Source organism: Petaurus breviceps, unplaced genomic scaffold (assembly GCF_028583685.1).
Source record: "Petaurus breviceps papuanus isolate PSGF00001 unplaced genomic scaffold, PetGlider_PUasm1.0 91041, whole genome shotgun sequence".
NCBI classification, from domain to species: domain Eukaryota; kingdom Metazoa; phylum Chordata; class Mammalia; order Diprotodontia; family Petauridae; genus Petaurus; species Petaurus breviceps.
Window position 1 is genome coordinate 17,478,660 of NW_027187400.1, and position 26,178 is coordinate 17,504,837.

General features: G+C 51.0%; 1 protein-coding gene across 3 annotated transcripts in view; it reads right to left on the minus strand.

Moving 5' to 3' along the window:
* CROCC (ciliary rootlet coiled-coil, rootletin) overlaps positions 1-26,178 on the minus strand; it is a 77,789-nt gene that overhangs the window by 9,987 nt on the left and 41,624 nt on the right. For all 3 annotated transcript variants that reach the window (XM_069078755.1, XM_069078754.1, XM_069078753.1), the window contains exons 13-30: positions 25,590-25,789; positions 24,256-24,438; positions 21,987-22,131; positions 19,192-19,338; positions 18,075-18,305; positions 17,205-17,398; positions 15,196-15,323; positions 13,176-13,345; positions 12,077-12,256; positions 8,804-8,938; positions 8,254-8,397; positions 7,620-7,858; positions 6,713-6,872; positions 5,475-5,642; positions 4,472-4,847; positions 2,073-2,260; positions 1,731-1,851; positions 1,415-1,578 (exon numbers count right to left, since the gene is read on the minus strand). In XM_069078755.1, coding sequence (XP_068934856.1) covers positions 1,415-1,578; positions 1,731-1,851; positions 2,073-2,260; positions 4,472-4,847; positions 5,475-5,642; positions 6,713-6,872; positions 7,620-7,858; positions 8,254-8,397; positions 8,804-8,938; positions 12,077-12,256; positions 13,176-13,345; positions 15,196-15,323; positions 17,205-17,398; positions 18,075-18,305; positions 19,192-19,338; positions 21,987-22,131; positions 24,256-24,438; positions 25,590-25,789 — 3,273 coding nt within the window. The remainder of the gene's footprint in view (positions 1-1,414; positions 1,579-1,730; positions 1,852-2,072; positions 2,261-4,471; positions 4,848-5,474; positions 5,643-6,712; positions 6,873-7,619; positions 7,859-8,253; positions 8,398-8,803; positions 8,939-12,076; positions 12,257-13,175; positions 13,346-15,195; positions 15,324-17,204; positions 17,399-18,074; positions 18,306-19,191; positions 19,339-21,986; positions 22,132-24,255; positions 24,439-25,589; positions 25,790-26,178) is intronic.

Consider the following 26,178-nt stretch of genomic DNA (forward strand, 5'->3'; position numbering starts at 1 on the left):
TGCCCCCACCTCACCCCCACCCTCACCCCATCACCACCCCCATCCCTATCCCCACCCCCATCCCCACCGTCACCCCTTCCTACTTCCTGGACATAGTGAGGAAGTTTCTGTTGACATCAAACCTAGACATGATGCCCACAAGTCCCACTAAGCTGCTACTGGTTCTGCCCTCTGGGGTCAAGGGGAACAAAACTAATCCTTCTACACTACAACCTCAAATATTTGAAAAGCCTCCCCCATCTCCTTCACACACACACTCACACTCACACAGACACACACACACATATACACATACACTTTCTCTCACACACACTCACACTCTTACTCTCACACACTCTCACTCACACACACACACATTCACTCTCTCACATACACTCTCATACTCTCACACACATACACACTCACACACATATACACATACACTTTCCCTCACTCACATATACACATACACACAGACACATACACACTCACACACATATATACACATATACTTTCTCTCACACACACATACACACACATACATATACACTTTCACACACACTCACACTCACACACATACACTCACTCTCTCACACATACTCACACACACACACATACACATACACTTTCACATACACACATACTCTCTCACACACACACTCTCACATATATATATACATACACTTTCACACACACACTCACACTCTTACTCTCACACACTCTCACTCACACACACTCACACACACATTCACTCTCACATACACTCTCATACTCTCACACACATACACACTCACACATACACTTTCCCTCACTCACACACATATACACATACACTTTCTCACACACACTCACACACATATACACATACACACACATATACACATATACTTTCTCTCACACACACATACATATACACTTTCACACACACTCACACACACTCACACTCTTACTCTCACACTCACACACATACACTCACTCTCTCACACATACACATACACTTTCACATACACACATACTCTCTCACACACACACTTTCACACACATACACACATACTCACACACACACACTCTCACACACATATATATACACATACACTTTCTCTCACACACATACTCTCTCACACACACAGACACACATACTCTCACATACACACACACACACAGACAGATACTCTATAGGGGCAAACTTTTATCTTATTTGATGCTCACAAAAGCCTTGGGGGATAGGGGCTGTCATTATCCCCATTTCACAGTTAAGGAAATGGAGCCAGCACAGGTGAAGTGACTTGCCCAGAGCCCCATAGCTAGGAATTAGCCAAGGCTGGACTTGAACTCAGGCCTGCCTGCAGGCACAGCCCTCTGCCCACTGCACCGCCCAGCCGTTCTTTACAGATAGGGCCTACCTTCTCTTGGTCCTTGTGTCCCCAGCACCCACCTGGCTGGCCCGCCGCTCATTCTCGGCTGCCTGCAGGCTCCTCTCCAGGGTGGCCACCTGGTCCAGAGCAGCCCGGCGCTCCCGCTCACTCCTTCGGACGCTCTCCTCCCGAAGCACCAGGGCCGCCTGGGCCCCGCTCAGCCGTCCGTCTGCCCCACGCCGCCCTGGGGGTGAGAGCCCAGGCCTGATTCAGGCCCCTGTCAGCCCCCTGTGCTCCCGGGGCCCAGCAGTCCCTGGCACATCCTCAGCACCTCCGGCCCTTCCAGTGCGGGGCGGGTGCTCTAGGGGACCATGCTGCCCCACATCCCTCACTGACCTTCCTCACACTCGACCACCAGCTTCTGCAGCTGCTCCACATGGGTGTTGGCAGTGTCTCGAGCCCTCTCTGAGTCGGCCAGCTGTCGATTCAGGGTGCTTACTCGCACCCGTAACTCATCCTGGATCAGGACGGAGAGGAGGCTCAGCTGAGGACCACGAAGGCTGCCTCTCAACCAGAGGCTTTCCAGGCTGGTCGTGTGGCCCCGGAGGGGTTGGTGGAGGTGGGGGGCAAAGGAGCAGGGAGGGCCCACCCAGGGAGGGCCCACCCAGGGTCCTGGGGTTGGAGGCTGGCCAGCCTCAGGAGGATTGTAGGTCTCCCCTGCCACCCTGGGCCCTGTACCCGTTCGCGCTGGGCGTCCTGAAGCTCCTTCAGGAACTGCCTAAGGGCAGCCCGCACGGTCTCAGCGTCCAGATCCATGGTGGGGGGTGGAGGGGATGCCATGGGCTCTGGGGAGGTGGTGCAGGAGTGGCGCGTGCGCTCGGGGGAGCTAGAGCAGCTGGATCCCTCTGGAGGTGACTCCCCACTCCCTGGGGGAGACATGAGGAAGAGAGCAAGGGTCCAAAGCTGAATGCCTGGAACCCATTCCTTTGCATTTACAGTCACTGTCTGGGACACCACTATTCACCCAGGCCACCAGACCTCGGGAGGACCCAGCCAAGCAGAAAGGTCCTGGCTGAGGGTCAGACTTCACCTTTGAAGGTTACTACAGGGGCAGTTAGATGGTGCAGGGGAGAGAGAGCCAGGCCTGGAGTCAGGAGGACCCGAGTTCAAATTCAACCTCAAACACTTCCTAGCGGGGTGACCCTGGGCAAGTCTGTCTCCATTCTCTCTCCCTTCTAACCCATCCTTTACACTCCAGAATCATTTCTTGAATGGCCAGACTTGATCATGGACACTTCTGTTCAGAAATCCTGCCTGACTCCCTTCAACCCAGTAAAGTTCTTGGCATTCGAGGCCTCCTCCAATCTGACACCACCCTAGCTTTCCATACTCATCCTGTACCACTTCCCTCCACACCCTCCTGAGTCCAGCAAATAAGGCTTGTCCCACTGACCACTCCTATGTCTGGAAGGTCCCCTTACCCAAGTCTTGTTCTGAAACTCCTACAAAGCCATCTCTTTCAGGAAGCCTCCCTGATCCCATACTGGCAGTAACAACTGAGAGGTGACAGAAGGCCCCAAGTGCGGGATGGACCCGAGTTCAGATCCCACTTCTGACACTCGCCCTGTGACCACCAGCAAGTTTCTCCATCAGTAAAATGGACTGTGGTGATGACGCCTGTAACACCCCCTCACAGGGTGGCTGCGAGACTCAGGTGAGATCATACAGAAACCTTAATGTACCACATGGGTCTGTACTATTGACCTCCTTTCCTCTTAGGCCTCCCAGAGCACTGTCTTGAATTTCTCTAGAGACAGCTTATGATGTAGTACACTGGACCTGGAGTCAGGAAGACCTCTGTTTAAATCCTGCCATAGATACTCACTAAGCTGTGTAACCGGAGGTCAGACATTTAGCCTCTCCATTAAAAGAAACTGGTCTGTCTCAGCTTATCATCTGCTAAATGGGTCTAATAATATTTATGTTAATATTAAAATTAAATTTTAAAATATTATGTCAATATTATTTATATAATGGGTCTAATTATTATGGATCTGAATAATAATACTCTCAGGAATATTGTGAGGAGCAAAGGATGTATAAGAAAATGTATAAAGTGCCTTTAAGACCTCAAGGTACTATATAAATGACAGCTATTCTCTAATAAGCTTGTATTATTTTTTAATTAAAAATATACATTATAATTGTTATATTATAATTATATATAATATATAATAGATTACATAATATATTACAATTATACTATATATAACATAAAATAGAGTATATGTTATAATTATTCCATAATTGTAATATATTATAAATTATATTACAGAATATTATAATTGTCTTATATTGTAATCTATGTAATTAATGTGTGTATTGATAATAATGGATTGTTTTGTAGTAAGAATCTGTGCATATGCTATCTTCCGTTTAGATTGCAAGCCCTCTGTAGGGAGGGGATGTCTTACTAAACCATGTGTCTCCCCCAGGACTGGCACACCACACCCTGTACAGTGGATGCTTACTAAAGGCTCCCTAAGAGAAAGAATGAGTGAGAAGGCAGGGGAGAGGGTGACACCTTGTGGTGCAGAGAAGCATTGCAAGACAGTCAACCTGAGAGTCAGAAAAAGTTCTTGGCTGCATGTGTCCACCCCTCTGACTCTGACACAACTGGACTATCCAATTCTCTGGGCATGGACTTCACACACCCTCCATTGGTCACCTGTATATTCAGACCAGAAGTTCACATATAAGGCAGACTGTGTCCTGTGCAGGGCTCTGGGTTGGGAGTCAAGAAATCAGGGTTCTCTCTAGAACCCTCATTATTACTTGTATTACCTTGGTCAACACTCCCTGGACCTCAATGTCCTTTTATTAAATGAGGGTGGTGAAATAATATCTAAGTACTCTTCCTTCCAGCTCTAACATTCTGTGTTCTAAGGGCTCTCCCAGCTCTGACATCCTGCATTCTAAGAGCCCTTCCAGTTCTGACATCCTGTGTTCTAAGGGCCCTCCCAGCTCTGACATCCTGTGTTCTAAGGCCCCTTCTGGCTCTGGCTCTCTGGTCCAACACCCCTTTGACCAGCCTGGCTCAGGTATCTCCAAGCATGACCCAGGCCCAAGTCTGTCACCTCTTGCTGGGGAGGGAATCCTCTTAGGAGAATTGGCGTAGGCCCGGAAAGCAGGACTGGGGACCCTTCCTATGCCCAGGGTGCGGCGCAATGCAGAGCGCAGACTGCTTAGCTGGAATTCAGCCTCCCGCCGCTGTCCTTCCACTCGGGCCAGCTCCATCTCCAGGCCCTGGATCCGGCCCTCTGCAGCGCTCAGCCGGAGTCCCAGCTCCCCAGCTTCAGCCTGTGTTCTTTCTAACTTCAGCTCTAGATTCCGAGCGTTGTCCAGAAGCTTCTTCTCCGAGCCCCGAGACTCCTCCAGGGAACCCAGGAGGCCTCGCTCTCGGGTCTGAAATCCCTGTTCCACCTCCAAAAGTCTCCTCTGAACTGCAAGGAGCTGGGGGTGGGAATGGGGGTGTGGAGGAGAGGGAGGAGGTATATATGTTAGATAGACTTTTGCCCTCCCCCTACATCCTGCAGCTCTGACATTCTGTGTTCTAAGGGCCCTCCCAGCTCGGCCATCCTGTGTTCTAAGGGCCCTCCCAGTTTCAATAGTCTATGCTTTAAAGTACCTAGTCTAGAGTCTGATTCTAGCCAATAGTGGGAGGGAAGGGAGGAGGCGGTCAGCTGCCCATGCTGCAGCATCCTGAGGGTAGGGTCAGCACAGTGCTAGCCCCTCAGCCTCATTCCAACCAGTACCTCCAGTTGAGTTTTAAAAGTCCCTAAGCTCTCTCTATGTAGCCACAGTCTTATGGGGGTAGTGGCTAAATTACAGCAGGCTGTGAGGGCTTGAGTGCACTGTTTGGCACACATCTGGGAACAGATGTGTGGCTGGGGAGGGCTCTTCCCTTCCCTATGACCTCTCTAGCCGAGGGTGCCAGGGGAAGGGAGGGGACACACGGGCCTGGCCTCCTAGGCCCCTCATGAGTGGTGGAGATAGAGGCCTATGAAGGGCTGGGTCCCTGTGCCTGAGCTGAGGAAAGTGGCTCCCCCACCCCACCCATACTGCTGGGGGGCCACCTACCTCTTGCTTGGTCCCATCCAGGGCGACTTCTCCCTTTAGAACCTTCTGCTTGAGGCCGAAGGCCTCCCTCCTGGCCTCCTTCTCCAGCTGCTGACTCAGAGCGACCCGGCCCTGCAGCTCCACCAGCTCTTGGGTCTTCTTGGCATTCTCACTGTCCAGCATCTTCATCTGGGGTCAACAGAGGGAGGGATGCTCAGGTTGGAAGGGAAAGCTGGGGGCCTTGCCCCTTGCCCCATCTGGTGCCTTCTGCTTTGTGGGACCTCTGGCTCATAAACCTCCTAATCCAGGAAGGCTTCCCTGATTAGCCCTGATTATCCAGCTCTGACCCAGCTCCCTCCAACAGTCAACAGGGCTGCTCCTGGGTTGACAAAGTACTTTAAAGTCAGTATCTTGTCTGAGGCCTCACAGAGATGATAGTCATTCAAATCTTATTCTGGGGGTGCAAAAGATAGGACATGGCCTGGGATCAGGGGGACCTGAGTTCAAATCCATCCTTAAGACACCTACTAGCTGTGTGATCCTGGGAAAGTCACTTAAAAAAAAAAAAATCTCAATTTGCCTCAGTTTCCCCATCTGTAAAATGAAATAATGACAACACCTACTACTTTTCAGGGGTGTTGTGAGGATCAGATGAGACAATAATTGTAACGCATTTAGCAAACTTAACGTGTTCTATAAACTCTGGGCATAATGATTATTCCTGTCCACATTACAGATGGGAAAGTGGAGGCCCAGAGAGTTCACACAGTTAGGAGGTGGTACGGCCTGGACTCATACCCAGTTCTTCTGCCTCTCATTCCTGTGTTTCCCACTACCCCATTACAGTCTCAGGGACTCGGTTTGCAACAACTAACTGCCCAGATCACTAAATGTCGGACTATTAGCGTCCCTGAGCTGCTGTCAGCCTCCGTTTCACCATCTATAGAATGGGCTTGTATCTCTGACCTCCCAGTGTCGCTGAGAAGCTCCAACAGACCAGTGGCCATGAATACAGAAACTCTCCTGAGCTACGGCAAGCTCTATGTTAGTGGTGGCCGCTGTGCAGCAGGCACGTGGCCTGCTTCCCCATCAGAGTGGAGGCTTCCTGAGGGCAGGCAGACACAGATTTACCCAGACTGGAGGCTACATTTTACAAATGACAAAGCTGACGCCTAGGGAGGGAGGCAGGGGAATTTTGCCCGCGGCTCCCCACCAAGCTGGCACCAAGGCCCAGGCCCCCACCTCACAGGGCTCTGTACCTGACGCCTGAGCTCCTGCAGCTCCCGCCGGGCATCGAGCCTCGACCGCTCCACTTCCTGCAGCCCTGCCCGCAGCTCTCCGGCCTCCCTGCCCGAGGCCGCCCGAGCCTCTTCCAACAGTGCCAGTTTCTGTTCCTTGTCCTCATTGGCGAGCTTCAGGCTGGTGGGCATTGGGCACTAGGTTAGGGGCCCTGGGCCCAGCTTCTTCCCGGCTCCTACAAGGCCTGGGGGCTAGGGTCACCAGTTATCACCCTGGCACTTTCCTAGAACCTTGGGGGATGGGACACAGTGCTAGGGACGAAGGCTTAGCAAAGGGGGTCCAGTCAGCAGAACTGGGGCTCAGCTCCTTGGGAGGGCTCAGTGTGGGGAAAGGGAGCTCAGGGAGGGTGAGGGAGGCTTAGCGAGGGGGATGGGATGCAGTGAAGGGCTGGAGGCAGTGAATAAACATGTATTAAGCACCTACAGTGTACTATATAACAGACACTGTGCTAAGCCTGCAGGCTTGGGGAAAGCGAGGGATAGGGAGTGATGGTAAGGGGTAGTGATTCTGTAAAGGGAAGGACTCTGAAGTGAGAGCTTCTGGGGAGTCATGGGAGCTATGGGAAGATGAGGAGGACCCAGTGCAGAGGAGGAGACTCAGGGGGTAAATGAGGGCTCAGTGAGGGGGAACAGGGCTCAGAGGGTGAATGGGGGGCTCAGTGAGGGGGGGATGAGAGCTCAGGGGGTAAATGGGGGCACAGAAGGGGAGATAAAGGCTCAGGGAGTGAATGGGGGTACAGTGAGGGGTGACAGGGCTCAGGGGGTAAATGAGGGTGCAGTGAAGGGGGACAGGGCTCAGAGGGTGAATGAGGGCGTACAGAAGGGCTCAGGAAGGGCACCTGTCCCCCACCCCCAGGCCTTGCCATACCTGATGCGCTCACTCTCAGCCTTCTTGACAGCAGCTCTCAGTTCCTCGTTGGAGCGCCGCAGGGCCTCTCGCTCTTTGGTGCAGTCCCCCAGGCTGCGACGCAGCTCCAGGGTCTCTTGGCGCTGGGCCTCCCGCCCTTCCTGGCCCTCTCGGACCTTCCGCTGGGCCTCCAGTAGCTCCCTTCGGAGCCCGTCGCGGGAATCCTCCAACAGTCGCAGCTGGGTTCTCAGTTCCTCAGCCTAGAGGAGGCCGGACCAAGAGCAGGGAGGGAAACAAGCTCAGGGTGAGGGGCCTCTGGGCTCCCCCAGGCAGCTGCCACACTGTCCATCAAGGAGGCAGCGAGGGGAATGGGGGCTAGGTGAGGGGGATGGGTGTTAGATGAGGGGGTTGTGGGCTCAGTGAGGCGGACGGGGGCTCGATGAGGGGGATGGGGGCTCAGTGAGGGGGATGGGAGCTCAGAGAGGGGGATGGGGGAAAAGCAATGGCAAGCTGAGAGAGGACTGGAGGATCATGGACAGGAATGATGGACAGGGAATTTCAGCCCCACACACTGCATGCACACACAGCCCTGTCCCAAGCCCTGCCCTCCGTGCCATGTGCCTCCTCTCCCCCCTGGACCTCGGGGGTCTCGCACCTCTCGGAGGCAGGACTCGCGCTGTCTGCTCAGATCCCGGGCCTGTTCCTGCAATGCCTTCACCTCTCGCTCATGGTTGTTGATGGCTTCCTCAAACTTGGCCCGGAGGTCCCGCAGCTCTGCAGTCAGGGCATTCACAGTGCTCTGGAGGGATATGGGCGTGTGGATAGGTGAGACTGGCCCTCCTCCATTCCCCCCCCAAACTGGACAGTGGCACTCACGTCCCTTCCTATCTTTTCGAGAACCTGGTTTACTTCTCCTGCCTTGGTCTAAGGGTGGGCCTGTCCTGGTCTAAGGGTGGGGACTGTATGTGTGCGTGCGTGCATGCGTGTGTGTGTGTGTGTAAAGTGCCTCACAAGCTGTGTGTACCCACTCAGACAGAAAGCTCCCTGAGGACAGAAGCCAGCCTGGGAGACCCATGTGAGATGTGACTGAGAAGACTAAGAGCTTCCCATGGGCTTCTCTTGGAACCCAGAGGCTGAGGACGAGCATGGGCCTAGGAGCTGGGGTGCCAAGACACTGGATCAGGCCCCTGCTCTGTGCCACCTACCCGGTCCTGCTCCTGACGGGTCAACGCATCTCGTTTCTGCCTCTCCAAGTCCATGGCCATGGTGGCCAGGCTCTGCTGGGTGCCCAAAAGCTTCTCGGACAGAGCTGTCTTTTCTGACTCCTTCAGAGACAGGGCCTGAAAGGAGCAGGGAGAGAGGGTCAAGCCCATGAGCAGGTACACATGGGGGGATCCCATCCCCCATCCTCCAATGGGCCCTGCTGCCCCAGGAACTGACACAGCTCAGACAGGAGGGACAGGGAGAGGGAAAGACTGAGACACAGACAGGATCACAGTTTGGGAACCAGAAGCAACTTGGAAGTAAACAAGTCCCTTAAGGTCAGTACACTGGTTAGACACATGGAGTCAGGAACATCTGAGTTCAAATCCTGGCTCTGATATTTATTAGCTGTAGGAGCCTCTGTTTCCTTTTCTGTAAAATAAAGGGGTTGGAATGGGTGGCTTCCAGGTAATTTTAAAATGACTATCCAATGAACTCCTCTTATTTTATATGTGAAGAAACTGAGGTCCATGTTAAAGGACTTGCCCAAGGTCACCTAGTAGTAAGTATATGGTCATGCCAGGATTTGAACCTAGGTCCTCCAGTTCCCAACCTGGCACTCTCTTTACTGTCCACAGCGTCCACACCAGTGCTGAGTCAGACAATCTGCTAAGCAGATCTACCCATGGGAGGAAATACTCCCTTCCTCATAACTGGTGAGAGGTTTATAGGATCACTGATTTAGGGCTAGAAAGGACCTCATCTAGTCCACTTCTTTTCACAGAAGAGGAAACAGAGGACAAGAGAGGGACTTACCCAGGGAAGAAGCAGCAGTCAGAATTTGAACCCAGGTCCTCACTCCAAATCAGCACCCATTTCCCTGACAGTTCAATATGAACATGATTGCTTATTAAAAGTCCTCCATATGCCTCACAGTGATTTAGAGGTGACCCTGGGTTGACCAAACCTATGCCAGTAGAGAGCAAGCCAAGAGTTTGGGGATGGAGATGGATCGAGTATGGACTAAGTATCCAAGGATGAGCCCAGAGGCTCACTCTCAAATGCTTGCCCATCAGGGGAAGATCCTTTTCAGACCCACATCATAGGGAGAGGCTACCACGGAGGTGAAATCACACATTTCTGAGGAGGAATGTGTATGTAGAATTATAAAGGTGGGACTTTGATCATGAAGCCCAGAGGTTGCCCTGTCCGGGGACTGGAAGAACTCTGTTAAAGGCCTGTCTTGGGTGGAGTTTCTTCCAAGTTAAGATGATCATGGACTTGCATTGGCCAAATGGAAATTCCTACAGAGCATGCTCCTTGGTTGAGAGTGTAAACTCCTGGAGGGCAGGCATGTTTCACTCTTAGTCTTTACTTACCCTATTTATGTTGTTTCGCTCAAATGGAATGTAAACTCCTTCACTCAATCAACAAACACTTATTAGGCACCTACAGTGTGCCAGGCCCCATGCTAAGCACTGGGGAAACAAAGAAAGGCAAAGACAGTCCTGCCCTCGAGGAGCTTATAGTGTAATCAGGAGACAACATGCAAACAAGCTTTAGACAGCAGTAGTTGGAAGATAACCATAGAGAATAATAATAAAAGCTCGCACTTTTATAACATTTTTAAGTTTGCAAAGTACTTTACAATCTTCACAACAATTCTGGGAAGTCAGTGCTATTAATATACCCATTTTATTTAAAAAAATTTTTTTTGCTTTTTGGAGAGAAGAAGGAAGGGCAATTGGGGTTAAGTGACTTACCCAAGATCACATGGTTAGTAAGGGTTAAGTGTCTGAGTCCAAATTTGAACTCAGGTCCTCCTGACTCCAGGGCCAGTGCTCTGTTCACTGTGCCACTTAGCCGCCCTTATTATCCCCATTTTAAAGACAAACTGAGGCAGAAAGCTTAAGCGACTTTGTAAAGGGCTAGCAAGATGCCTAGTACCCAGTAAGTATCAAATGAAATAATGTTTGTAAAGGTCTCTTAGCACAGTGCCTGGAAAATAGTAAGTACTACATGGATATGTTAGCTGCTATTTTTATTAACTGAGTAAGCCATTTAATTTTTCTCAATCTCAGTTTCCTCATCTGTAAAATGGGGAAAACAACAGCACCTATCTCAGAATTGTTGGCAGGATCCAGGGAGATGATATATATGAAGGGCTGGGCCAACCTTATCGCACTAGAGAAGCATCTTTGATGATTATATTACTATCCTGACTGCCCTAAATCTTCTCTTTCCCATGCTAAAAGGTCCTAGTTGGTTCAGCAATTTCCATATGGCATCTTGAGCCCCATCACCAGCCTGGTGGCCCTCCTCTGATTGCTCTTCAGTATCAAAATCCTTCCCAATACAAGGTGCCCAGGACTGATCAATATATCCCAGGCATGATCTGAGTAGGGCAGGAAACAGTGAGAGAGTCTTGCTTCCCTGGTCCTAAGCAATATGTCCTTTTAGTCAAATGCAGGCTAAGGTCACATTAGTTTTTCCAGCTGACATCAGTAGGAGAACAGGTGCCCTCTGGAACCTAGGGTCCTCCCAGTTCTGATATCCTGTGTTCTAAGGGCCCTCCCAGCTCTGACATCCTGTGTTCTAAGGGCCCTTCTGGTTCTGACATCCTGTGTTTTAAGGTCCCTCCCAGCTCTGACATCCTGGGTTCTAAAGGCTCTCCCAGCTCTGACATTCCATGTTCTAAGGCCCCTCTCAGCTCTGACATTTTTTGTTCTAAGGTCTTTCCCACTTTTTAACATTTCTATGATGGGCAGCTAGGTAGTGCTGTGGATAGAGTCAAGAAGACCTGAGCTAAAATCCAACCTCAGACACTTGCTAACTGTGTGACCCTGGGCAAGTCACTTAACCCAGTTTACCTCAGTTTCCTCATCTGTAAAATGAACTGGAGAAGGAAATGGCAAAGCACTCCAATATCTCTGCCAAGAAAACCCCAAACTGGGTCACGAAGAATCAGAAACTGAAATGACTGAACAATAAAAATGCTGTTATCCCCATTTGACAAATGAGGAAATTGAGGCAAGAAGACATTAAGTGGCTTGCTGAAGTCATGCTGCCATGCAGAGCTGGGAGCTGTTGCACTCTGGCTGGGTCCCATAACATCACCAGTCTGAGCCTGTTAGGACGGGGCTCAGAGGGGGACCAGTGACTCTGCAGACATCGTCACTGGTGGTAAAACACAGTGACAGTCTCCTTGCTGCTGGGTCTCAGGGATGTCTGCTGAGGGAGGCAGGAGAGGGGCTCCCGGCCTCGCCTCCTCCTACCTGCTGCTTCTCATTCTCAGCCAACAAGAGGCTCTCGTCCCGGTCCTGCTGCAGGGCAGTGATCTCCTCACTCAGCTCCTCCTTCTCCGCCTCCAGCCGGGCCAGGAGCTCCTCGCGCTCCTGGCTCAAGCGGTGCAGCAGCTCCGTCCGCTCGGCCTCCAGCTCCCGGCGGGCCACCTCCTGCAGGGGGACGGGGAAGAGGGCAGGCATGAGCAGGCGTGTGCTGGGGACTGGTGGCGGCCTAGGTCAGAACAAGGGGGTCCAGTCTTAACTCTGCTGCTAACTGGCTGTGTGCTCTTGAGGAAGTATACAGCAAGTGCTTAATAAATGCTCGAATGACCGACCAGATCGGCTCACCGCACAGACTGCTGAGATATGAGACTCCATTCGTTTGGAGTCAGGGCACCTGGGTCACAACCTGTGAAATCTTGGGATAATTCTGCTCTCTGGGCCTCAATTTCTTTATTTAAAAATGAAGTTGTTCAAATTGATGTATGTATATATACACACATCCCCTCTAGAAAAAAATACGTACATGCATAAATGTGTGAATGTATTTATCTATACAGATCCCTTCTAGAAGAAATATATTTAAAATAATATATGCATATGTGTATATCTATTTATTTCTATGTATATCCATCCATCTATGTATCTATCTATCTACCCACCCATCTATCTATCTATCTATCTGTCTGTCTGTCTGTCTGTCTGTCTGTCTGTCTGTCTGTCTATCCACCCATCCATCCATCTATCTATGTCTGTCTGTCTATCTTTTCTTGTTTCCCTGGAGGGAATGGGAGATAAAGCATTCATGAGGAAAATCAATGCCAGTGCAGCAGTGGTGTGCCAGGTTCTGAGTCAGAGCCCCTCACTTTGTATCCCCCCTCTGCTCCATACTCCCTTGGGTAAACTGATCCCCTCCAGGTCTCCGTTTCTTCATCCATGACATGGGGTGAGAGCAGACGACGTCCGAGATGCTAAAGCCTGTGGGCACCACCATGGGGGTGCCCACGCTCCCTCTGCTCTGTCTGCCCTGCTTGGTTGGGCCTCAGCTCCCACACTGGCTTATCCCAGCAGTTCCCCTCTTCCCCCAAACCTTTTCCTGACGAAGCCTCTCCACGTCCTCGTCGTGCGCTGCCTGTTCTCCTCGAAGGGTGGCCTGGGCCTCCTGCTCCACCTGGACCAGCTGCTGGGCTAGCAGCTCCTTGTCGCGGACCAGTTTCTGTACCTCGGTCTCCATCTGCCGCCGAAGACTTACCAGCTGCCCTGTGGGGGCAGAATGAGGAGGGGGACATCGACACATCCTGTGTTCTAAGGGCCCTCCCAGCTCTGACATTCTATGTTCTAAGGTGCCTTTGAGCTCTGACATTCTGTGTTCTAAGGGCCCTCCCAGCTCTGATATCCTGTGTTCTAAGGCCCCTCTCAGTCCTGACATTCTATGTTCTAAGGTGCCTTTGAGCTCTGACACTCTGTGTTCTAAGGGCCCTCTCAGGTCTGACATCCTGTGTTCTAAGGGCCCTCCCAGTCAGTCCTGACACTCTGTGTTCTAAGGGCCCTCCCAGATCTCACATTCTATGTTCTAAGGTGCCTTTGAGCTCTGGCACTCTGTGTTCTAAGGGCCCTCCCAGGTCTCACATTCTATGTTCTAAGGTGCCTTTGAGTTCTGACATTCTATGTTCTAAGGGCCCTCCCAGTACTGACATCCTGTGTTCTAAGGACCCTCCTAGGTCTGACATTCTATGTTCTAAGGTGCCTTTGAGCTCTGACATTCTGTGTTCTAAGGGCCCTCCCAGGTCTGACATTCTATGTTCTAAGGTGCCTTTGAGCTCTGACATTCTGTGTTCTAAGGGCCCTCCCAGCTCTGACATCCTGTGTTCTAAGGGCCCCCCAGCTCTGACATGGCTTTATGACCACATTTAGAGCTGAGCAAAGATTCCCAGAGTTTAGCACTCTGAGGGTCCTGAAGGAGGCATCTGTAAAGCCTCTCCTCCCAGATGATTGCTGAAAGAAACGTCACTGTCATGTCAAAGAATAAGAAGATGCAGCCATTAAACGAGCAGTCTGGGTCCTATTCCCAGGTCCCCCTCCCCCTTAGGTTTCCCAACACTTAACTGACGTCACTCCCTATTATAACTGCTATTTCCAGTGACCTCTTCTCCGTCTTCCTCCCCACTCTGCAGCTTTTGAAACCATCCCCCCTTGTCCTTCCTATTCTGTTCTCCCTGAGTTTTCCTAATCTGGCTCTTTCCCAGTTTTCTGTGTGACTGTGGGAAAGTCACTGAATGTCTCTGGGCCTCAGTTTCCTTAACTGTAAAAAGACAGAATCAGACTAGATTAGACCACAGCCAGCTCGTGTTTCTACAGAGCTTTAAGGTTTACAAAGTACTTAACATATTTTATCTCAGTTGACCCTCTCAACAACCCTGGGCAGCAGATACTATCATTGTCTATATTGTACACATGAGGAGACTGAGGCAAACTGAGGTTAAGTGACTTGCCCAAGGTCACACAGCTAGCAAGGCTCTGAGGTGGGGGGATTTGAACTCAGATCTTCCGACTCTAGGCCTGGTGCTCTGTGCACTCCCCATCGCCCCTAGCTGCCTACATGACTTTGAAGGTCCCTTCTATCTCTAGAGCTTTAATCCTGTTTCCCTTCTCCATATCTGACCTCTCCTCCATCTCCTTAGATGAATCATCACTCATCTTGCCTCCCCTGGGTGTGATGGGTATCCCCTCCTACAAGAAGCCCATCCTGATGCTAGTGGCCACCCTCCACCCCAGATATTGCTTTGCATATGTTTTGTTGGGGTTTTCAAAGGCATGTTGTTTTCACTTATAGAATGGAAGTTCCTTGAGGGTAGGGACTTTTGTGTCTGACTTTATATCCCCAGCATCTGAGGTCAGATCCAGGCCCAGCCCCAGAGTCATGGCTGAGGAAGCTCTGGCCTACTCTGAGTTCTCCAGGAGCCTGGAAGGAATACACAACATCTTGGGCTTGCGCCCTGGGGTCCAGCCCAGACAAGGAGCAGGAGTCAGGCCTTTCAGCATCCTCCTAGCTGGCCAGTCCACAGGCTGGCCCCTCCCACCCTCATCACCCAAACGCACAGGGCCCATACCGGTCAGCGTCTCCTTGGCCAGCAACAGGCCCTGCACGTCAGCTTCCAGCTGCTCCCTGCGCGCCTCCATCTGGCTAAGCTGGCGGTGGGCATCAAACAGGCTGGTCTCCAGGGTGTCCTTCTCTGAGCTGGGGAGAAATACCGGGTCAGTGCAGGAGGCACTCAGGCCCAGGCCCTGGAAGTCGTGGACTCAGTGCCCTCCCCCAGGCAGCCACCTGCCTGGGGACTCTAGAATTTCAGTGAGCAGGATTTAGGGTAGAAAAGGTTCTAAGAACACAGGATACTTGAGCGTACCTTAGAATGTCAGAGCTGTAAGGGGCCTTAGAACACAGAATATTAAAGCTGGGAGGGGCCTTAGAAAACAGAATGTCAGAGCTGGGAGGGGCCATAGAACATAGAACGTCAATGCCAGAAGGAGCCTTAAAATAGCTGAAATGGTCCTTAGAACGCAGGATGTCAGGGCTTGGAGGGAGCTTAGAAATGGTCTAGCCCAGAAATCACCTTTTTCAGGTCTGGACTCCTCTGGAAGGGTCTGATGGGGCCCATGGGCCCTTTCTCAGAAGAACATTTGTAAAGCATAAAATAAAATCCAGAGCATTCCAAAGGAAATGAAGTTGGTGAAAATAGAAATGAACTTTTTTCCCATCTAAGTTACAGACTCCTTGACATATATCCACAGACCCCAGGTTAAGAAACCCTGAGTTAGTCCCAACCTTTCATTTTACAGAGAAATAATGGAAATGTGACCAGGGTAGGACAGGTCCAATCAGCTCTGGATAGGGGGCTTGGTCATGCCTGGAGTACCAGCTCCATCCAGACAGGGGCCTCGGTCAGCACCCAGCCCCGCTGATGGGGAAGCCAGCTATTGAGAGAAGCTTTGCCTGTTCCACACGCCTGGGGCGACACTCACCAGTGGAGGTCTGCACACTTCTCACTCTTTAAGGAAAGCTAGGGCAGCGCCAGGCAGGCCCCGCTGCACACAGCTCTGTGTTGGCAAACACAGCTCCTGGGTTACTGACCCTACAGGCAAAGCCTGCCTTGTGCCTGCACCTTGGGAAGGATGTGTCCCAGTCTTGGAGTCAGAGCTGGGGCTCAAATTTGCTTCTCCTCTAAGAGTCATGCCCTGAAACAGTTCTCTGTCCCCCCTAAAAATCAGCTTCTTCCCTTTTAAAGTGGAGATGCTAAGATTCATATCAAGAGCTTTGTGAGGAAAGCGCTCCGTACTCTCCAAGGCTAGAGAAACAAGAATGTCCCAGTTAGTGCTATCCATCCTTACTCTTCCCCCAAAATGAGTACCTTGTTACTCCCCTGCTCAAGAAATATCAATGGCTCCCTACTGTAAAGCCCTCAGCCTGGCATTTAAAGTCCTCCATGATGTGGTTCTACCCAACTTTCACAGGGTTTATTGAATCTTCTCCCTTTCACATCAATCAATTTCACCTTCAATCAATTTCTTAAATCAAAAAGCATTTATTAACTTCCTCCTACATGCCTGGTAATGGAAATACAAAACCAAAAATGAAATCTTTCCTCTCAATAAGCTTACATTCTATCAGGGAAGACACGATGTACACAGGATGTCCAAAATAAATACAAGATGAATATGAGATAATTTTGGGAGGGAGGGCACTCACAGGAGGAACGGGAAAGGCTCTGTGTAGAAGGTGGTGCTTGAGCTGAATCTTAAAGGCAGTAAGGATTCTATGAAGAGGGAGGATGGCAGGGCAAAGGCTCAGAGGTGGTAGATTCCAGCCCAACTGGGCTTCCTGCTATTTCTCAAACTTGACTCTCCATCTTCCACTGTCATGCCTTTGTACAGGCTGTATTCCCCACTCCTGGAAGGCACTACCTTTCGCATCTGCCTCTAAGCATCATTTCAGGCTGAGCGTGTGCATCTCCTCCTACAGAAAGCCTTTCCTGATCTCTTTAGTCACCCTGCCTCCTACCCCAAGTCACCCTTCCTGTGCATGCCTGCCCCTCCCCCCACCCCCACCCTGTGATCTCCTTACCGGAGGCCGGCTACCTCCTCGGTCAGGGATCGATTCTCTCGCTCCGAGGCAGTCAGCTGTACTAGCAGGCTGGCCCGCTCCTTGGTCAGTGACTCCATCTCCCGGAAAGCCCGCTCCAGCCCCTCGGAATGCCGGTCAGCATCTCTGTGAGCTCTCTGCAGCTCCTCCTGCTGTGCTCCCAACTGTCTGGACATCTACCCCGGAGCAGGAGGAGGCAGGTCAGTCCCCAGGGCTAAGGCTTGCCCAAGGCCCCACTTTCAAGTCTCCTGAGATGCCCTTCCTGGGCTCTAGGGGCACTTTTTTCCATGATCCTTTCTGATTCTCTGTCCCTCCCCAGCCAGTACCCACCTGAATGCTCTCTGCCCATCCAGACCCCTCCTCAATTTCAAAACCAGGATTTAAAACCACTTCCTCCAGGAAGTCTCCCTGATGGGTAGTGACTAACCCTAAGCATTGTGTCTCTATGCTGGAGAAGCTTCAAGATTAATTCTTGGGGTGGCTAGGTAGCGCAGTGAGTAAAGCACTGGTCCTGGAGTCAGGAGGACCTGAGTTTGGTTCTGGGCTCAGACACTTAACACCCACACCCACACCCCCACACACCCACCCACACATACACACACAAACTAGCCATGTAACCTTGGGCAAGTTATTTAACCCCAATTGCCCTTCAAAAGGCAAAACAAAAAAAAAAAAAGGTTAATTCTTGGGGGAAATAAAAAGGGAAAAAATTGTTTTAAAGAAAAAAAAAGCTAATTTTTGCCCCAAGTCAGATCCACTGAGTGTCGACTGCTCTGCCCCATTCTGGGCCCCTCAGGCCCTGGTGCCCCATGGGGCTCTGCCAGCCCAGAACGAAGGGCTGTCCCTCTCTACCTGCGCCAGCTGATCTTGGAGCTGGCCACGCTCCTGCTGAAAGGCAGGCAGCTGCTGTTCCAGGGCCTCCCGTGCCAACTCGGCGGCCTGCAGAGAGCGTTCCAGACTCTGCCTCTCAGCCTCCTGCACCAGCTTCTCCTGCTCCAGCTGTGCCACCTGCTCCTGGGCAGCAGCCTTCTCCTGCTCAGCATCTCGCCTCTGCCCCAGGAGGGTTCCCCGCTCCTCTTCAAGCTAGGAGAAGGGAGAGGGGATCAAGGGAGCCCTCGGTCAGGAACCCATGCCCTTTGGGCCTGAGACTACCTCCCGGGAAGCCCCCCAAATCAGGAAACCAAAGGAGGGAAGAGGAAATTCCCAAGGACTCCTCTGGGGACATAAAGGTGGAGAAGAGGAGGTAAGTGGAACACAGCAGAGAAAAAGAAAAAAAGGGGAAAAGAGAAATGGGGGAGAGGGGAAAAGAGAAGGAAGGTAGAAAAATGAAGAAAGAGACGGAGAAGCAAGAGAAAGGAAAAGAGAATGTGTGACAGAGAAGGAAGAGGGGAGTGAAGGTTATGGAACTGCAGCCTCTGAGGTCATCTAGTCTAATCCCTTCATGTTACAGATGAGGAAACTGAGGCTCAGTGAAGGAGGTAGTGACTTGCCAGGATCCCAATTCAGGTCCCCTAAGAAAGAAGAGGTGTAGGAGGGAGGAAAGAGAGAGAGAGAGAGAGAGAGAGAGAGAGAGAGAGAGAGAGAGAGAGAGAGAGAGAGAGAGAAGAGAAAGAGAAGAGAGGAGGAGAGAAAGAAAAAAAGAAGGAAATACAGGCAGAAAAGAGAAAGAAAAAAGGAAGAAACAAAGAAGAGAGAAAAAGATGGAAAGGAAAAAAGGAGAGAAGGAAATACAGAGGAGAGAAAAAGGACAAAGAAGAGAGAAAGTGGGGAGAGGGAAGCTTGAGGCTCCTAAGGAAGGCAGTGGGTCCCCATGCCAGCCCCACTGGCAGCTGGCTGGGTCCAGGATCATGCAGGGCCTCTGGCTGCTACTCACAGGGACAGAATAGTGTCTGGGATAAGACTCAGGCAGGTGTCTGACGGAGGGTGCTGCGCCCCTTTCCCTTTCCCCAAGGAGGTGGGCAGGCAGTACCTGGGACACCAGTTGGTTCAGTTCCCGTTTGTCCTGGGCCAAGCCCTCATTGAGGGCACTCAGTTTAGACAAAGAATCCCGCAGAGATGCTTCCTCTCCCTTCAGTTTGTTCATGGACAGCTCCAGTTCAGCCCTGCTGGCTTCCACCTGGTCCAGGGACATTGGAGAGACAGACACAGGGAGGAACATGAAGGAACAGAGACACACGTGGATACAGAGAGCGCAGGATCATGGGACGTGGAAGGGGTAGAGACAGGAAGAGAGAGACAGAAAGACAAAGAGGAGAGATGGGGACACAGAAAGACACAGGCACAGAGACAGAGAAAGACACAGAAAGAAATGCAAATCCAGGGGGAGAGAGGTAGAGGAGACAGAGAAGTAGAGAAAGGAGGGAGAGACAGGAACATATAGAGAAAGAGAGACAGAGACACACAGAGAGGCAGAAAGACAGGTGGAGGGGATTATACAGAACCAGAAAGAAGGGAGAGACGAGAGACAAGAACATAGAGACAAAGGAGATTGAGAGGGGGAAGAGGGAGAGAATATACAGAAACAGAAAGACAAAGGCAGACAGATAGTGAGAGTCAAGGTGAGAGAGAGAGAGAGAGAGAGAGAGAGAGAGAGAGAGAGAGAGAGAGAGAGAGAGAGAGAGAGAGAGAGAGAGAGGGAGAAAGAGAGAAAAGAAGGAGGAGAGGGGGGGGGGGGGGGGAAGAGACCCAGAGAGAGATGGATGAAAATAAAGCAGATACACAGAAAAAGAAATACAGAGACGTAGAAAAAGGCATGAGAGACAGGAATCCACAGGGAAATAGAGATGAGAATAATAAATCAAAAAGAGAAAGGGGGGGGAATCACTGTATACAGCAAATTGTATAAAAACCAAGCAGAAACAAAACCAACAAAATTTTGGCGGGAATGAATCAGATTGGGCTCATGTTGCAAAGGAAGATGGCGGGCACTGAAGTTAGACATGAGGAAGACCTTCCCCATGGCAGGAGCCCAGCAGCAGCCCAGGCCTGGTGGGAGGCCAGAGCCTCCAGACCCGGTGACCCTAGGGAAGTCTCTTCCCCTCTGGGGCCCAGCAGCTGTCTAACATTCTAAGCTTCAGAGAAGGCACTAGTTTGGCCTTGGTAGAGGGAATTCCCCCCCAGGAGTTCCTGGTATAGGACAGGGGCCCTAGGTCATAGTGCCTGTCTTCACTGGAGGGCTCTGGGAAGGGACAAACCAGACCAGTCAGGGAGGGCTCAAGGAGCAGCTGGAAGCCAGGGGGTGGGTCCATCAGCCCAAGGACTCAGCTGACCAGATATCTGCTGCTGTTTCTTGGCATTATTCCTTCAATTGTTGGGTTAGGATGCCCTAAGCCATGGCCACTCCTGCCCTCGGGCTGCTCATCCATGTAGGATGCAGCCACCTGAGGCTGAGGGCTAGGGCAGGGCTTCCTTTCCTAAATACCTTTGACAAGCCTCAGTTTTATACCTTATTCTAACCTACTACCTTTGTCCACAAACATTCAGCTATGCGTGCTTCCTCATCATACTGGTCCAAGCCCATACCACAGGAATCCCTCAAAGCTAAAACCACCATATAAGGAGATCCTCTTGGGGGCATCCAATGTGGACCTGTCACAGCTATACTCTGACCCATGAGTAGCAGGGTTACAGTAAGGGACCAGAGCATCTATTACTGCCATTCACCTGGACACAGCCAGGGGCAGGGGGAGCCTGGAATTTGAACTTATTTTTAAAGTTCCTCCCAGCTCTGACATCCTGTATTTTAAGGCCCCTTCCCCAGCTCTGACATTCTCTTTTCTAAGGGACCTCCAAGTTAGAACACTCTGTGTTCTAAGATCCCTCCCAGCCCTGACATCCTGTGTTCAAAGGCCCCTCCCAGCTCTGATATCCTGTATTCTAAGAGCCCTCCCAGCTCTGACATTCTGTGTTCTAAGGCCCCTCCCAGCTCTGACATCCTGTGTTCTAAGGGCCCTCCCAACTCTGATATCCTGTGTTCTAAGGCCCCTCCCAGCTCTGACATTCTGTGTTCTAAGGCCCCTCCCAGCTCTGACATCCTGTGTTCTAAGGCCCCTCCCAGCTCTGACATCCTGTGTTCTAAGGCCCCTCCCAGCTTTGACATCCTGTGTTCTAAGGCCTTCCCATCTCTGACATCCTGTGTTCTAAGGCCCCTCCCAACTCTGACATCCTGTGTTCTAAGGGCCCTCCCAGCACTGATATCCTGTGTTCTAAGGCCCCTCCCAGCTCTGACATCCTGTGTTCTAAGGCCCCTCCCAGCTCTGACATTCTGTGTTCCAAGTTTCCTCCAGATCTAAAATTCCTCCATCTAAGATTCTTCCAACCCACATATTCCAGGTTCTGAGGTTGCTTCTAGCTCTGATATGCCACAGTATTTCTCCTTTCTATGGGGCTCGTATAGCTCGATGAAACTCTCAGCTATGCCATGTAGGGACAGACAAGACAGACAGGTCATAGTGGAAAGTTCTGACAAAAGGTGCCACTGGAGAAGGAAATGGTCCCCCCTTCCAGGATCTTTTCCAAGAAACCCTACGGCCAGCATTGGTGTGCCATGGTCCATGAGGCCACGAAGAGCTGGCCACAACTGACAACAACAAAGGCTGACGCTTGAGGACTCTACGAACAAAGTGACAAGGAATGCAGCCGCCCAAGCCACAGGGAGCCTGCAGCCCCTTGAGGTCCCCTCTGGCCCTTACTTCTATGATCCGCTAAGGGCAGCGAGCTAGAGCAGGGGTCTGTGTCAGTTCAGGAGCCCAGGGAAGATCCCACCTTGGTCAGCGCCTCCGTCACCTCCGTCTTCTCGGCCTCCATCACTTCCTTTGCCAAAGTGGCCTTGCTTAGGGTCTCCTTAGCCAAGATCAGCTCCTTCATCAGCCCTGACTTCTTCACCTCCAGCTGCTCCAGCTGTTTATGACTAGCAATCAACCAATCAATCAACAAATATTAAGGACCTATTATGTGCCTGGAGCTCAGTACACAAAGACAGAGATGAAACAGTGTCTGCCCTCAAAGGGCTTATATTCTATCGGGGGACACAACATATACATAGATAGTAACATACAAAATAAGTATATACATAATAAATAGAAGATGATTGATTTCAGGAGGGGCACTAGGAAGGGCTTCAAGGGGAAGGTGGTCCTTGGGCTGACTCTGAAGGACGTTAGGGATTCTAAGAGGGAGAAGTGATGAGGGAATGCACTTTAGGCATGGGAGGGCAGGGGAAAGAAAAGACAGCCTATGGTAAAGGCATGGAGATAGGAGACAGAATACCAGATGTGTGCAAAGGCAAGAAAGTCGATTTGGTCAGAATCTAGAGCGAATGAAGGGGAGTCACGTATAAAACAAGGATGGAAAGGTAGGCTGGGGCCAGGTTGTGCAGGATATTAAATGTCAAACCAAGAAATTTATATTTGATGCTTGAGGTGATAGGAAGCTACCAAATTTTATTTAGGGCATGGGGATAATATAATCAGACCTGAGCTTTGAGAAAGTCACCTTGGCAGCTGGTGTGGAGGATGGATTAGAGAGGGGAGAGATGAGACGGGGAGACCAACCAGGAGGCGATTGTGATAACCCAGGCGAGAGGTGATGGAGTCCTAGGCTGGTGACCGTGTGAGTAGAGAGAAGGGGGGCACACAGGAGAGACAGAGTGGAGGTGATATTGGCCAAGATCTTGGAGAATGGCTAAACACATTGTGGTCCATGGGAGTGATGGAATAGGACTGGGCTGTAAGAAATGATGAATGTGATGAATTTGGAGAAGCCTGGGAAGATCAGCATGGACTGATGCGGACTGAAGTCAGAAGGGCCAAGAAAACGACATACATGATAATTGCAATAATGTAAATGGAAAGATCAGCCACATACAAACATCAGAAGTGAATGTTACAGAATAACAATAGTGATGATAGCTAACATTCATAAAGCGCTTACTATGTACCAGGTACTAAGTTAAGCATTTGATAAATATCAGCTTGTTTGATCCTGACAACTCCTAATCCTTGGGAGATAAATGCTGTGATTATGCCCATTTTACAGATGAAGAAACTGAGGCAGAGATGAAGTGACTTGCCCAGGGTTACGAACCTAGTAAAGATAATGGCTCAGAAGACACATGAGAAGCCAGCCCCCACCCCTCCACAAAGGAAGAAGGTCCACAAGCATTACACATTGCAGGTATTTCAGATTTATGATGTAGTGACCAAATATTGTGATTCTTCCTCTTACTTTTTTTCTTTCTTTTTTTCGGTCTTAATATTTTAATTTGGTATATGAGATGACTCTCTGGGAAGGGAAGGGGGACGGTTACTGGGGGAAATTATGGTGATGTAAAACACAAATGACATCAATAAAAACATTTTCAAATTGACAAGACTCAGCAAGTGATTGGCTTCAAGATGGTAGTGAGGAGTGAGACAAATCTGGGATGACACTGAGACTGGTGACCTGGGTGGCTAGGATGGTGATGTCCCAGATAAGAATAGGGATGACTTCCCTTCCTGCTTCTCCTTGTTCCCTCTCCCTCCCCCCGCCCCCCCACCAAGGTCATGAAAGGCCTCAGGGAGCTTCTTCTCCACACCCTTAAGGCCTGACTGTCAGATCTAAAGTCCTTGGGCTCCTGGATCTGCTGCACTTCCTGTGTAGCCACTTACAAAACAGGCAGGAATAAGTCAAGGCCCCCCAGCCACAGAAATGGAGGTGTTAGTTGGACTCAGTCTACTTCTATGGATATCGTGGAGAACAAAGGAGAAAATGCATGGAAATCTCAAAGCACCAGACCAAGACCTAGCAGAATGACTATGGAGGTCTTCTGTAGTGACCATGGGATGTGATGGAAAATGCCCTAAACCCAGATCTGACTCCCAGCTCTGGTCCTTCTTGAGAGCTCAATGACCCTGAGCAAGTCACTTCCCTTCCCTGGGCCTCAGTTTCCTCCTCTGTAAAAGAGAGAGTTTCAGGGGTGACATTCTCTGTCGGATGTGGCCAGGTCTGGACAGGGTGGAGCAGCAGGAGGAGCCGGGGAGCCCCCTCTTACCCCCGCTCTATTTCCTTGTGGAACCGCTCCCTGTCCTGGGTGATATCCTCCTTCTCCTCTTCCAGCTGGTCCCTCTGCCTCTGCAGCTCATCCTGGGACAGCTGAAGCTTCTCCTTCTCCTGCTGCAGCATCTCCACCTGCATCTGTGTGGCTGCCAGGCTCCGCACTAGTCCGTCCTTCTCACTGCCAAGGGCCGGGGTGGAGGGGCAGCAGTCAAGGCAGGAAGGGATGGGCGCCAGTCTGCCCCATGGCAGTCAGCACCTGGAGAGCTGCTTGGCCCTCCTCTCCCCATCCATATCCAACCTGTGCTTCAAGGGCTAATAAGCCCAACTTCCTCCAGGAAGCCTGCCTTGCTCTGCCCAGCCCAGCTGAGCCTCACATCACTCTTTGTCTTCTAGAGCCTTCTAGGACACTGACAATCCCAACCCACAATGCAGCGCTGGGTTAGATATCATTATATATTGTTCTCTACTGCATGTGTATAAGCCTCACCTCCCCAGACAGACTAGAAAGTCTGAGGGCCAAGATCATATGTGAGGGAATGGGGGATAACGTGCTCTCCAAGGTTCCTTCCAACTCTGACATCCTGTGTTCTATGACAGCCTAGGTATAAGGGCCCTCCCAGCTCTGACATTCCATGTTCTAAGACCCTTTCCAGATGATATTCTGTGTTCTAAGGTTTATTCTTGCTTGACACTCTGTGTTCTAAGGCCCTTTCCAGCTTGGGCATTCTGGGTTCTAAGGGCCCTCCCAGCTTTGACATTCTGGGTTCTAAGAGCCCTTCCAGCTCTGACATTCCATGTTCTAAGGCCCTTCCCAGTTGATATTCTGTGTTCTAAGGTTAATTCTTGCTCTGACATTCTATGTTCTAAGGCCCTTTCCAGCTGACGTTCTGTTCTAAGGGCTTCCCAGGTCTGACATTCTGTGTTCTAAAGGCCCTTCCAACTCCCATATTCTTTGTTCTACATTTCTATATTCCACTATTGTTTCCAGCGCAGACATTTTATGACTTTTTTTTGTCCCTAGGCCTACCCCCAAGGCCAAGCATAGGGCAGGGCACACATTTGCTGCTTAAGAAACATCTGCTATTATTAACATCTTCCCCTCATGTTTTCCCCTCCCTCTCTGAGGTCTGATGGGCAAGAATCCTGAGTTTTTGCTCTGGCTCTGTCAACATTTTACTGTATGACTTTGGACAAGTCAGCCTGCCTTTCTGGGCCTCTGCTTTGGTCGCCATCCGCACTCTAGGATCCTCTGCCAAGGGCAGGGTGGAGGCCCCCAGGCCCAAGCCCCCCTTTCCCTTCCCTTGCCCCAGAAGGACCATGTCCCAGTACCTGCTCAGGAGGTCATGGGCACTGCGCAGCCTCTGGATGTCTCGAAGGGCATCTTCCTTGGCCTGGACGGCACCATCAGCCACATCGCGGAGCTGTAACACTTGCTTGTCCAGGCTCCGACGCTCAGCCTCACTGTCTGCCAGCTGCTTCCTCAGGGAGGCCAGAAGGTCTTGGCTGGCCTCATAGCGTCCTCGCATATCCTGAAGGGTATCCCCAAGCACCATCAGTGCCCATCTTCCTCACCCTCAGCAGCTTTCCAATATATTCCCAGATGCCCAGGTCTTGGATCCCACATTCACCCTCCCAGGGGCAGCAGAGATTCCTAAATTCAGGGCAGGACAGAGCTTTCCTGACCCTAAGCCCCTACCCCTGACATGGTGCTAATTACTATCCTTGATACTTAACCCTGATCCTTGACCCTGAGCCCCCATCCCCAACCCTGAGCTCCTTCACCCCTGACATGGAGTCCCTGTCAGTTACACTTACCCCATCCCTAACTCTGAGCCCCCATCCCTAACCCTGAGCCCCCATCTCTAACCCTGAGCCTCCATCCCTGACTCTGAGCCCCCATCCCTGACCCTGAGCCCCC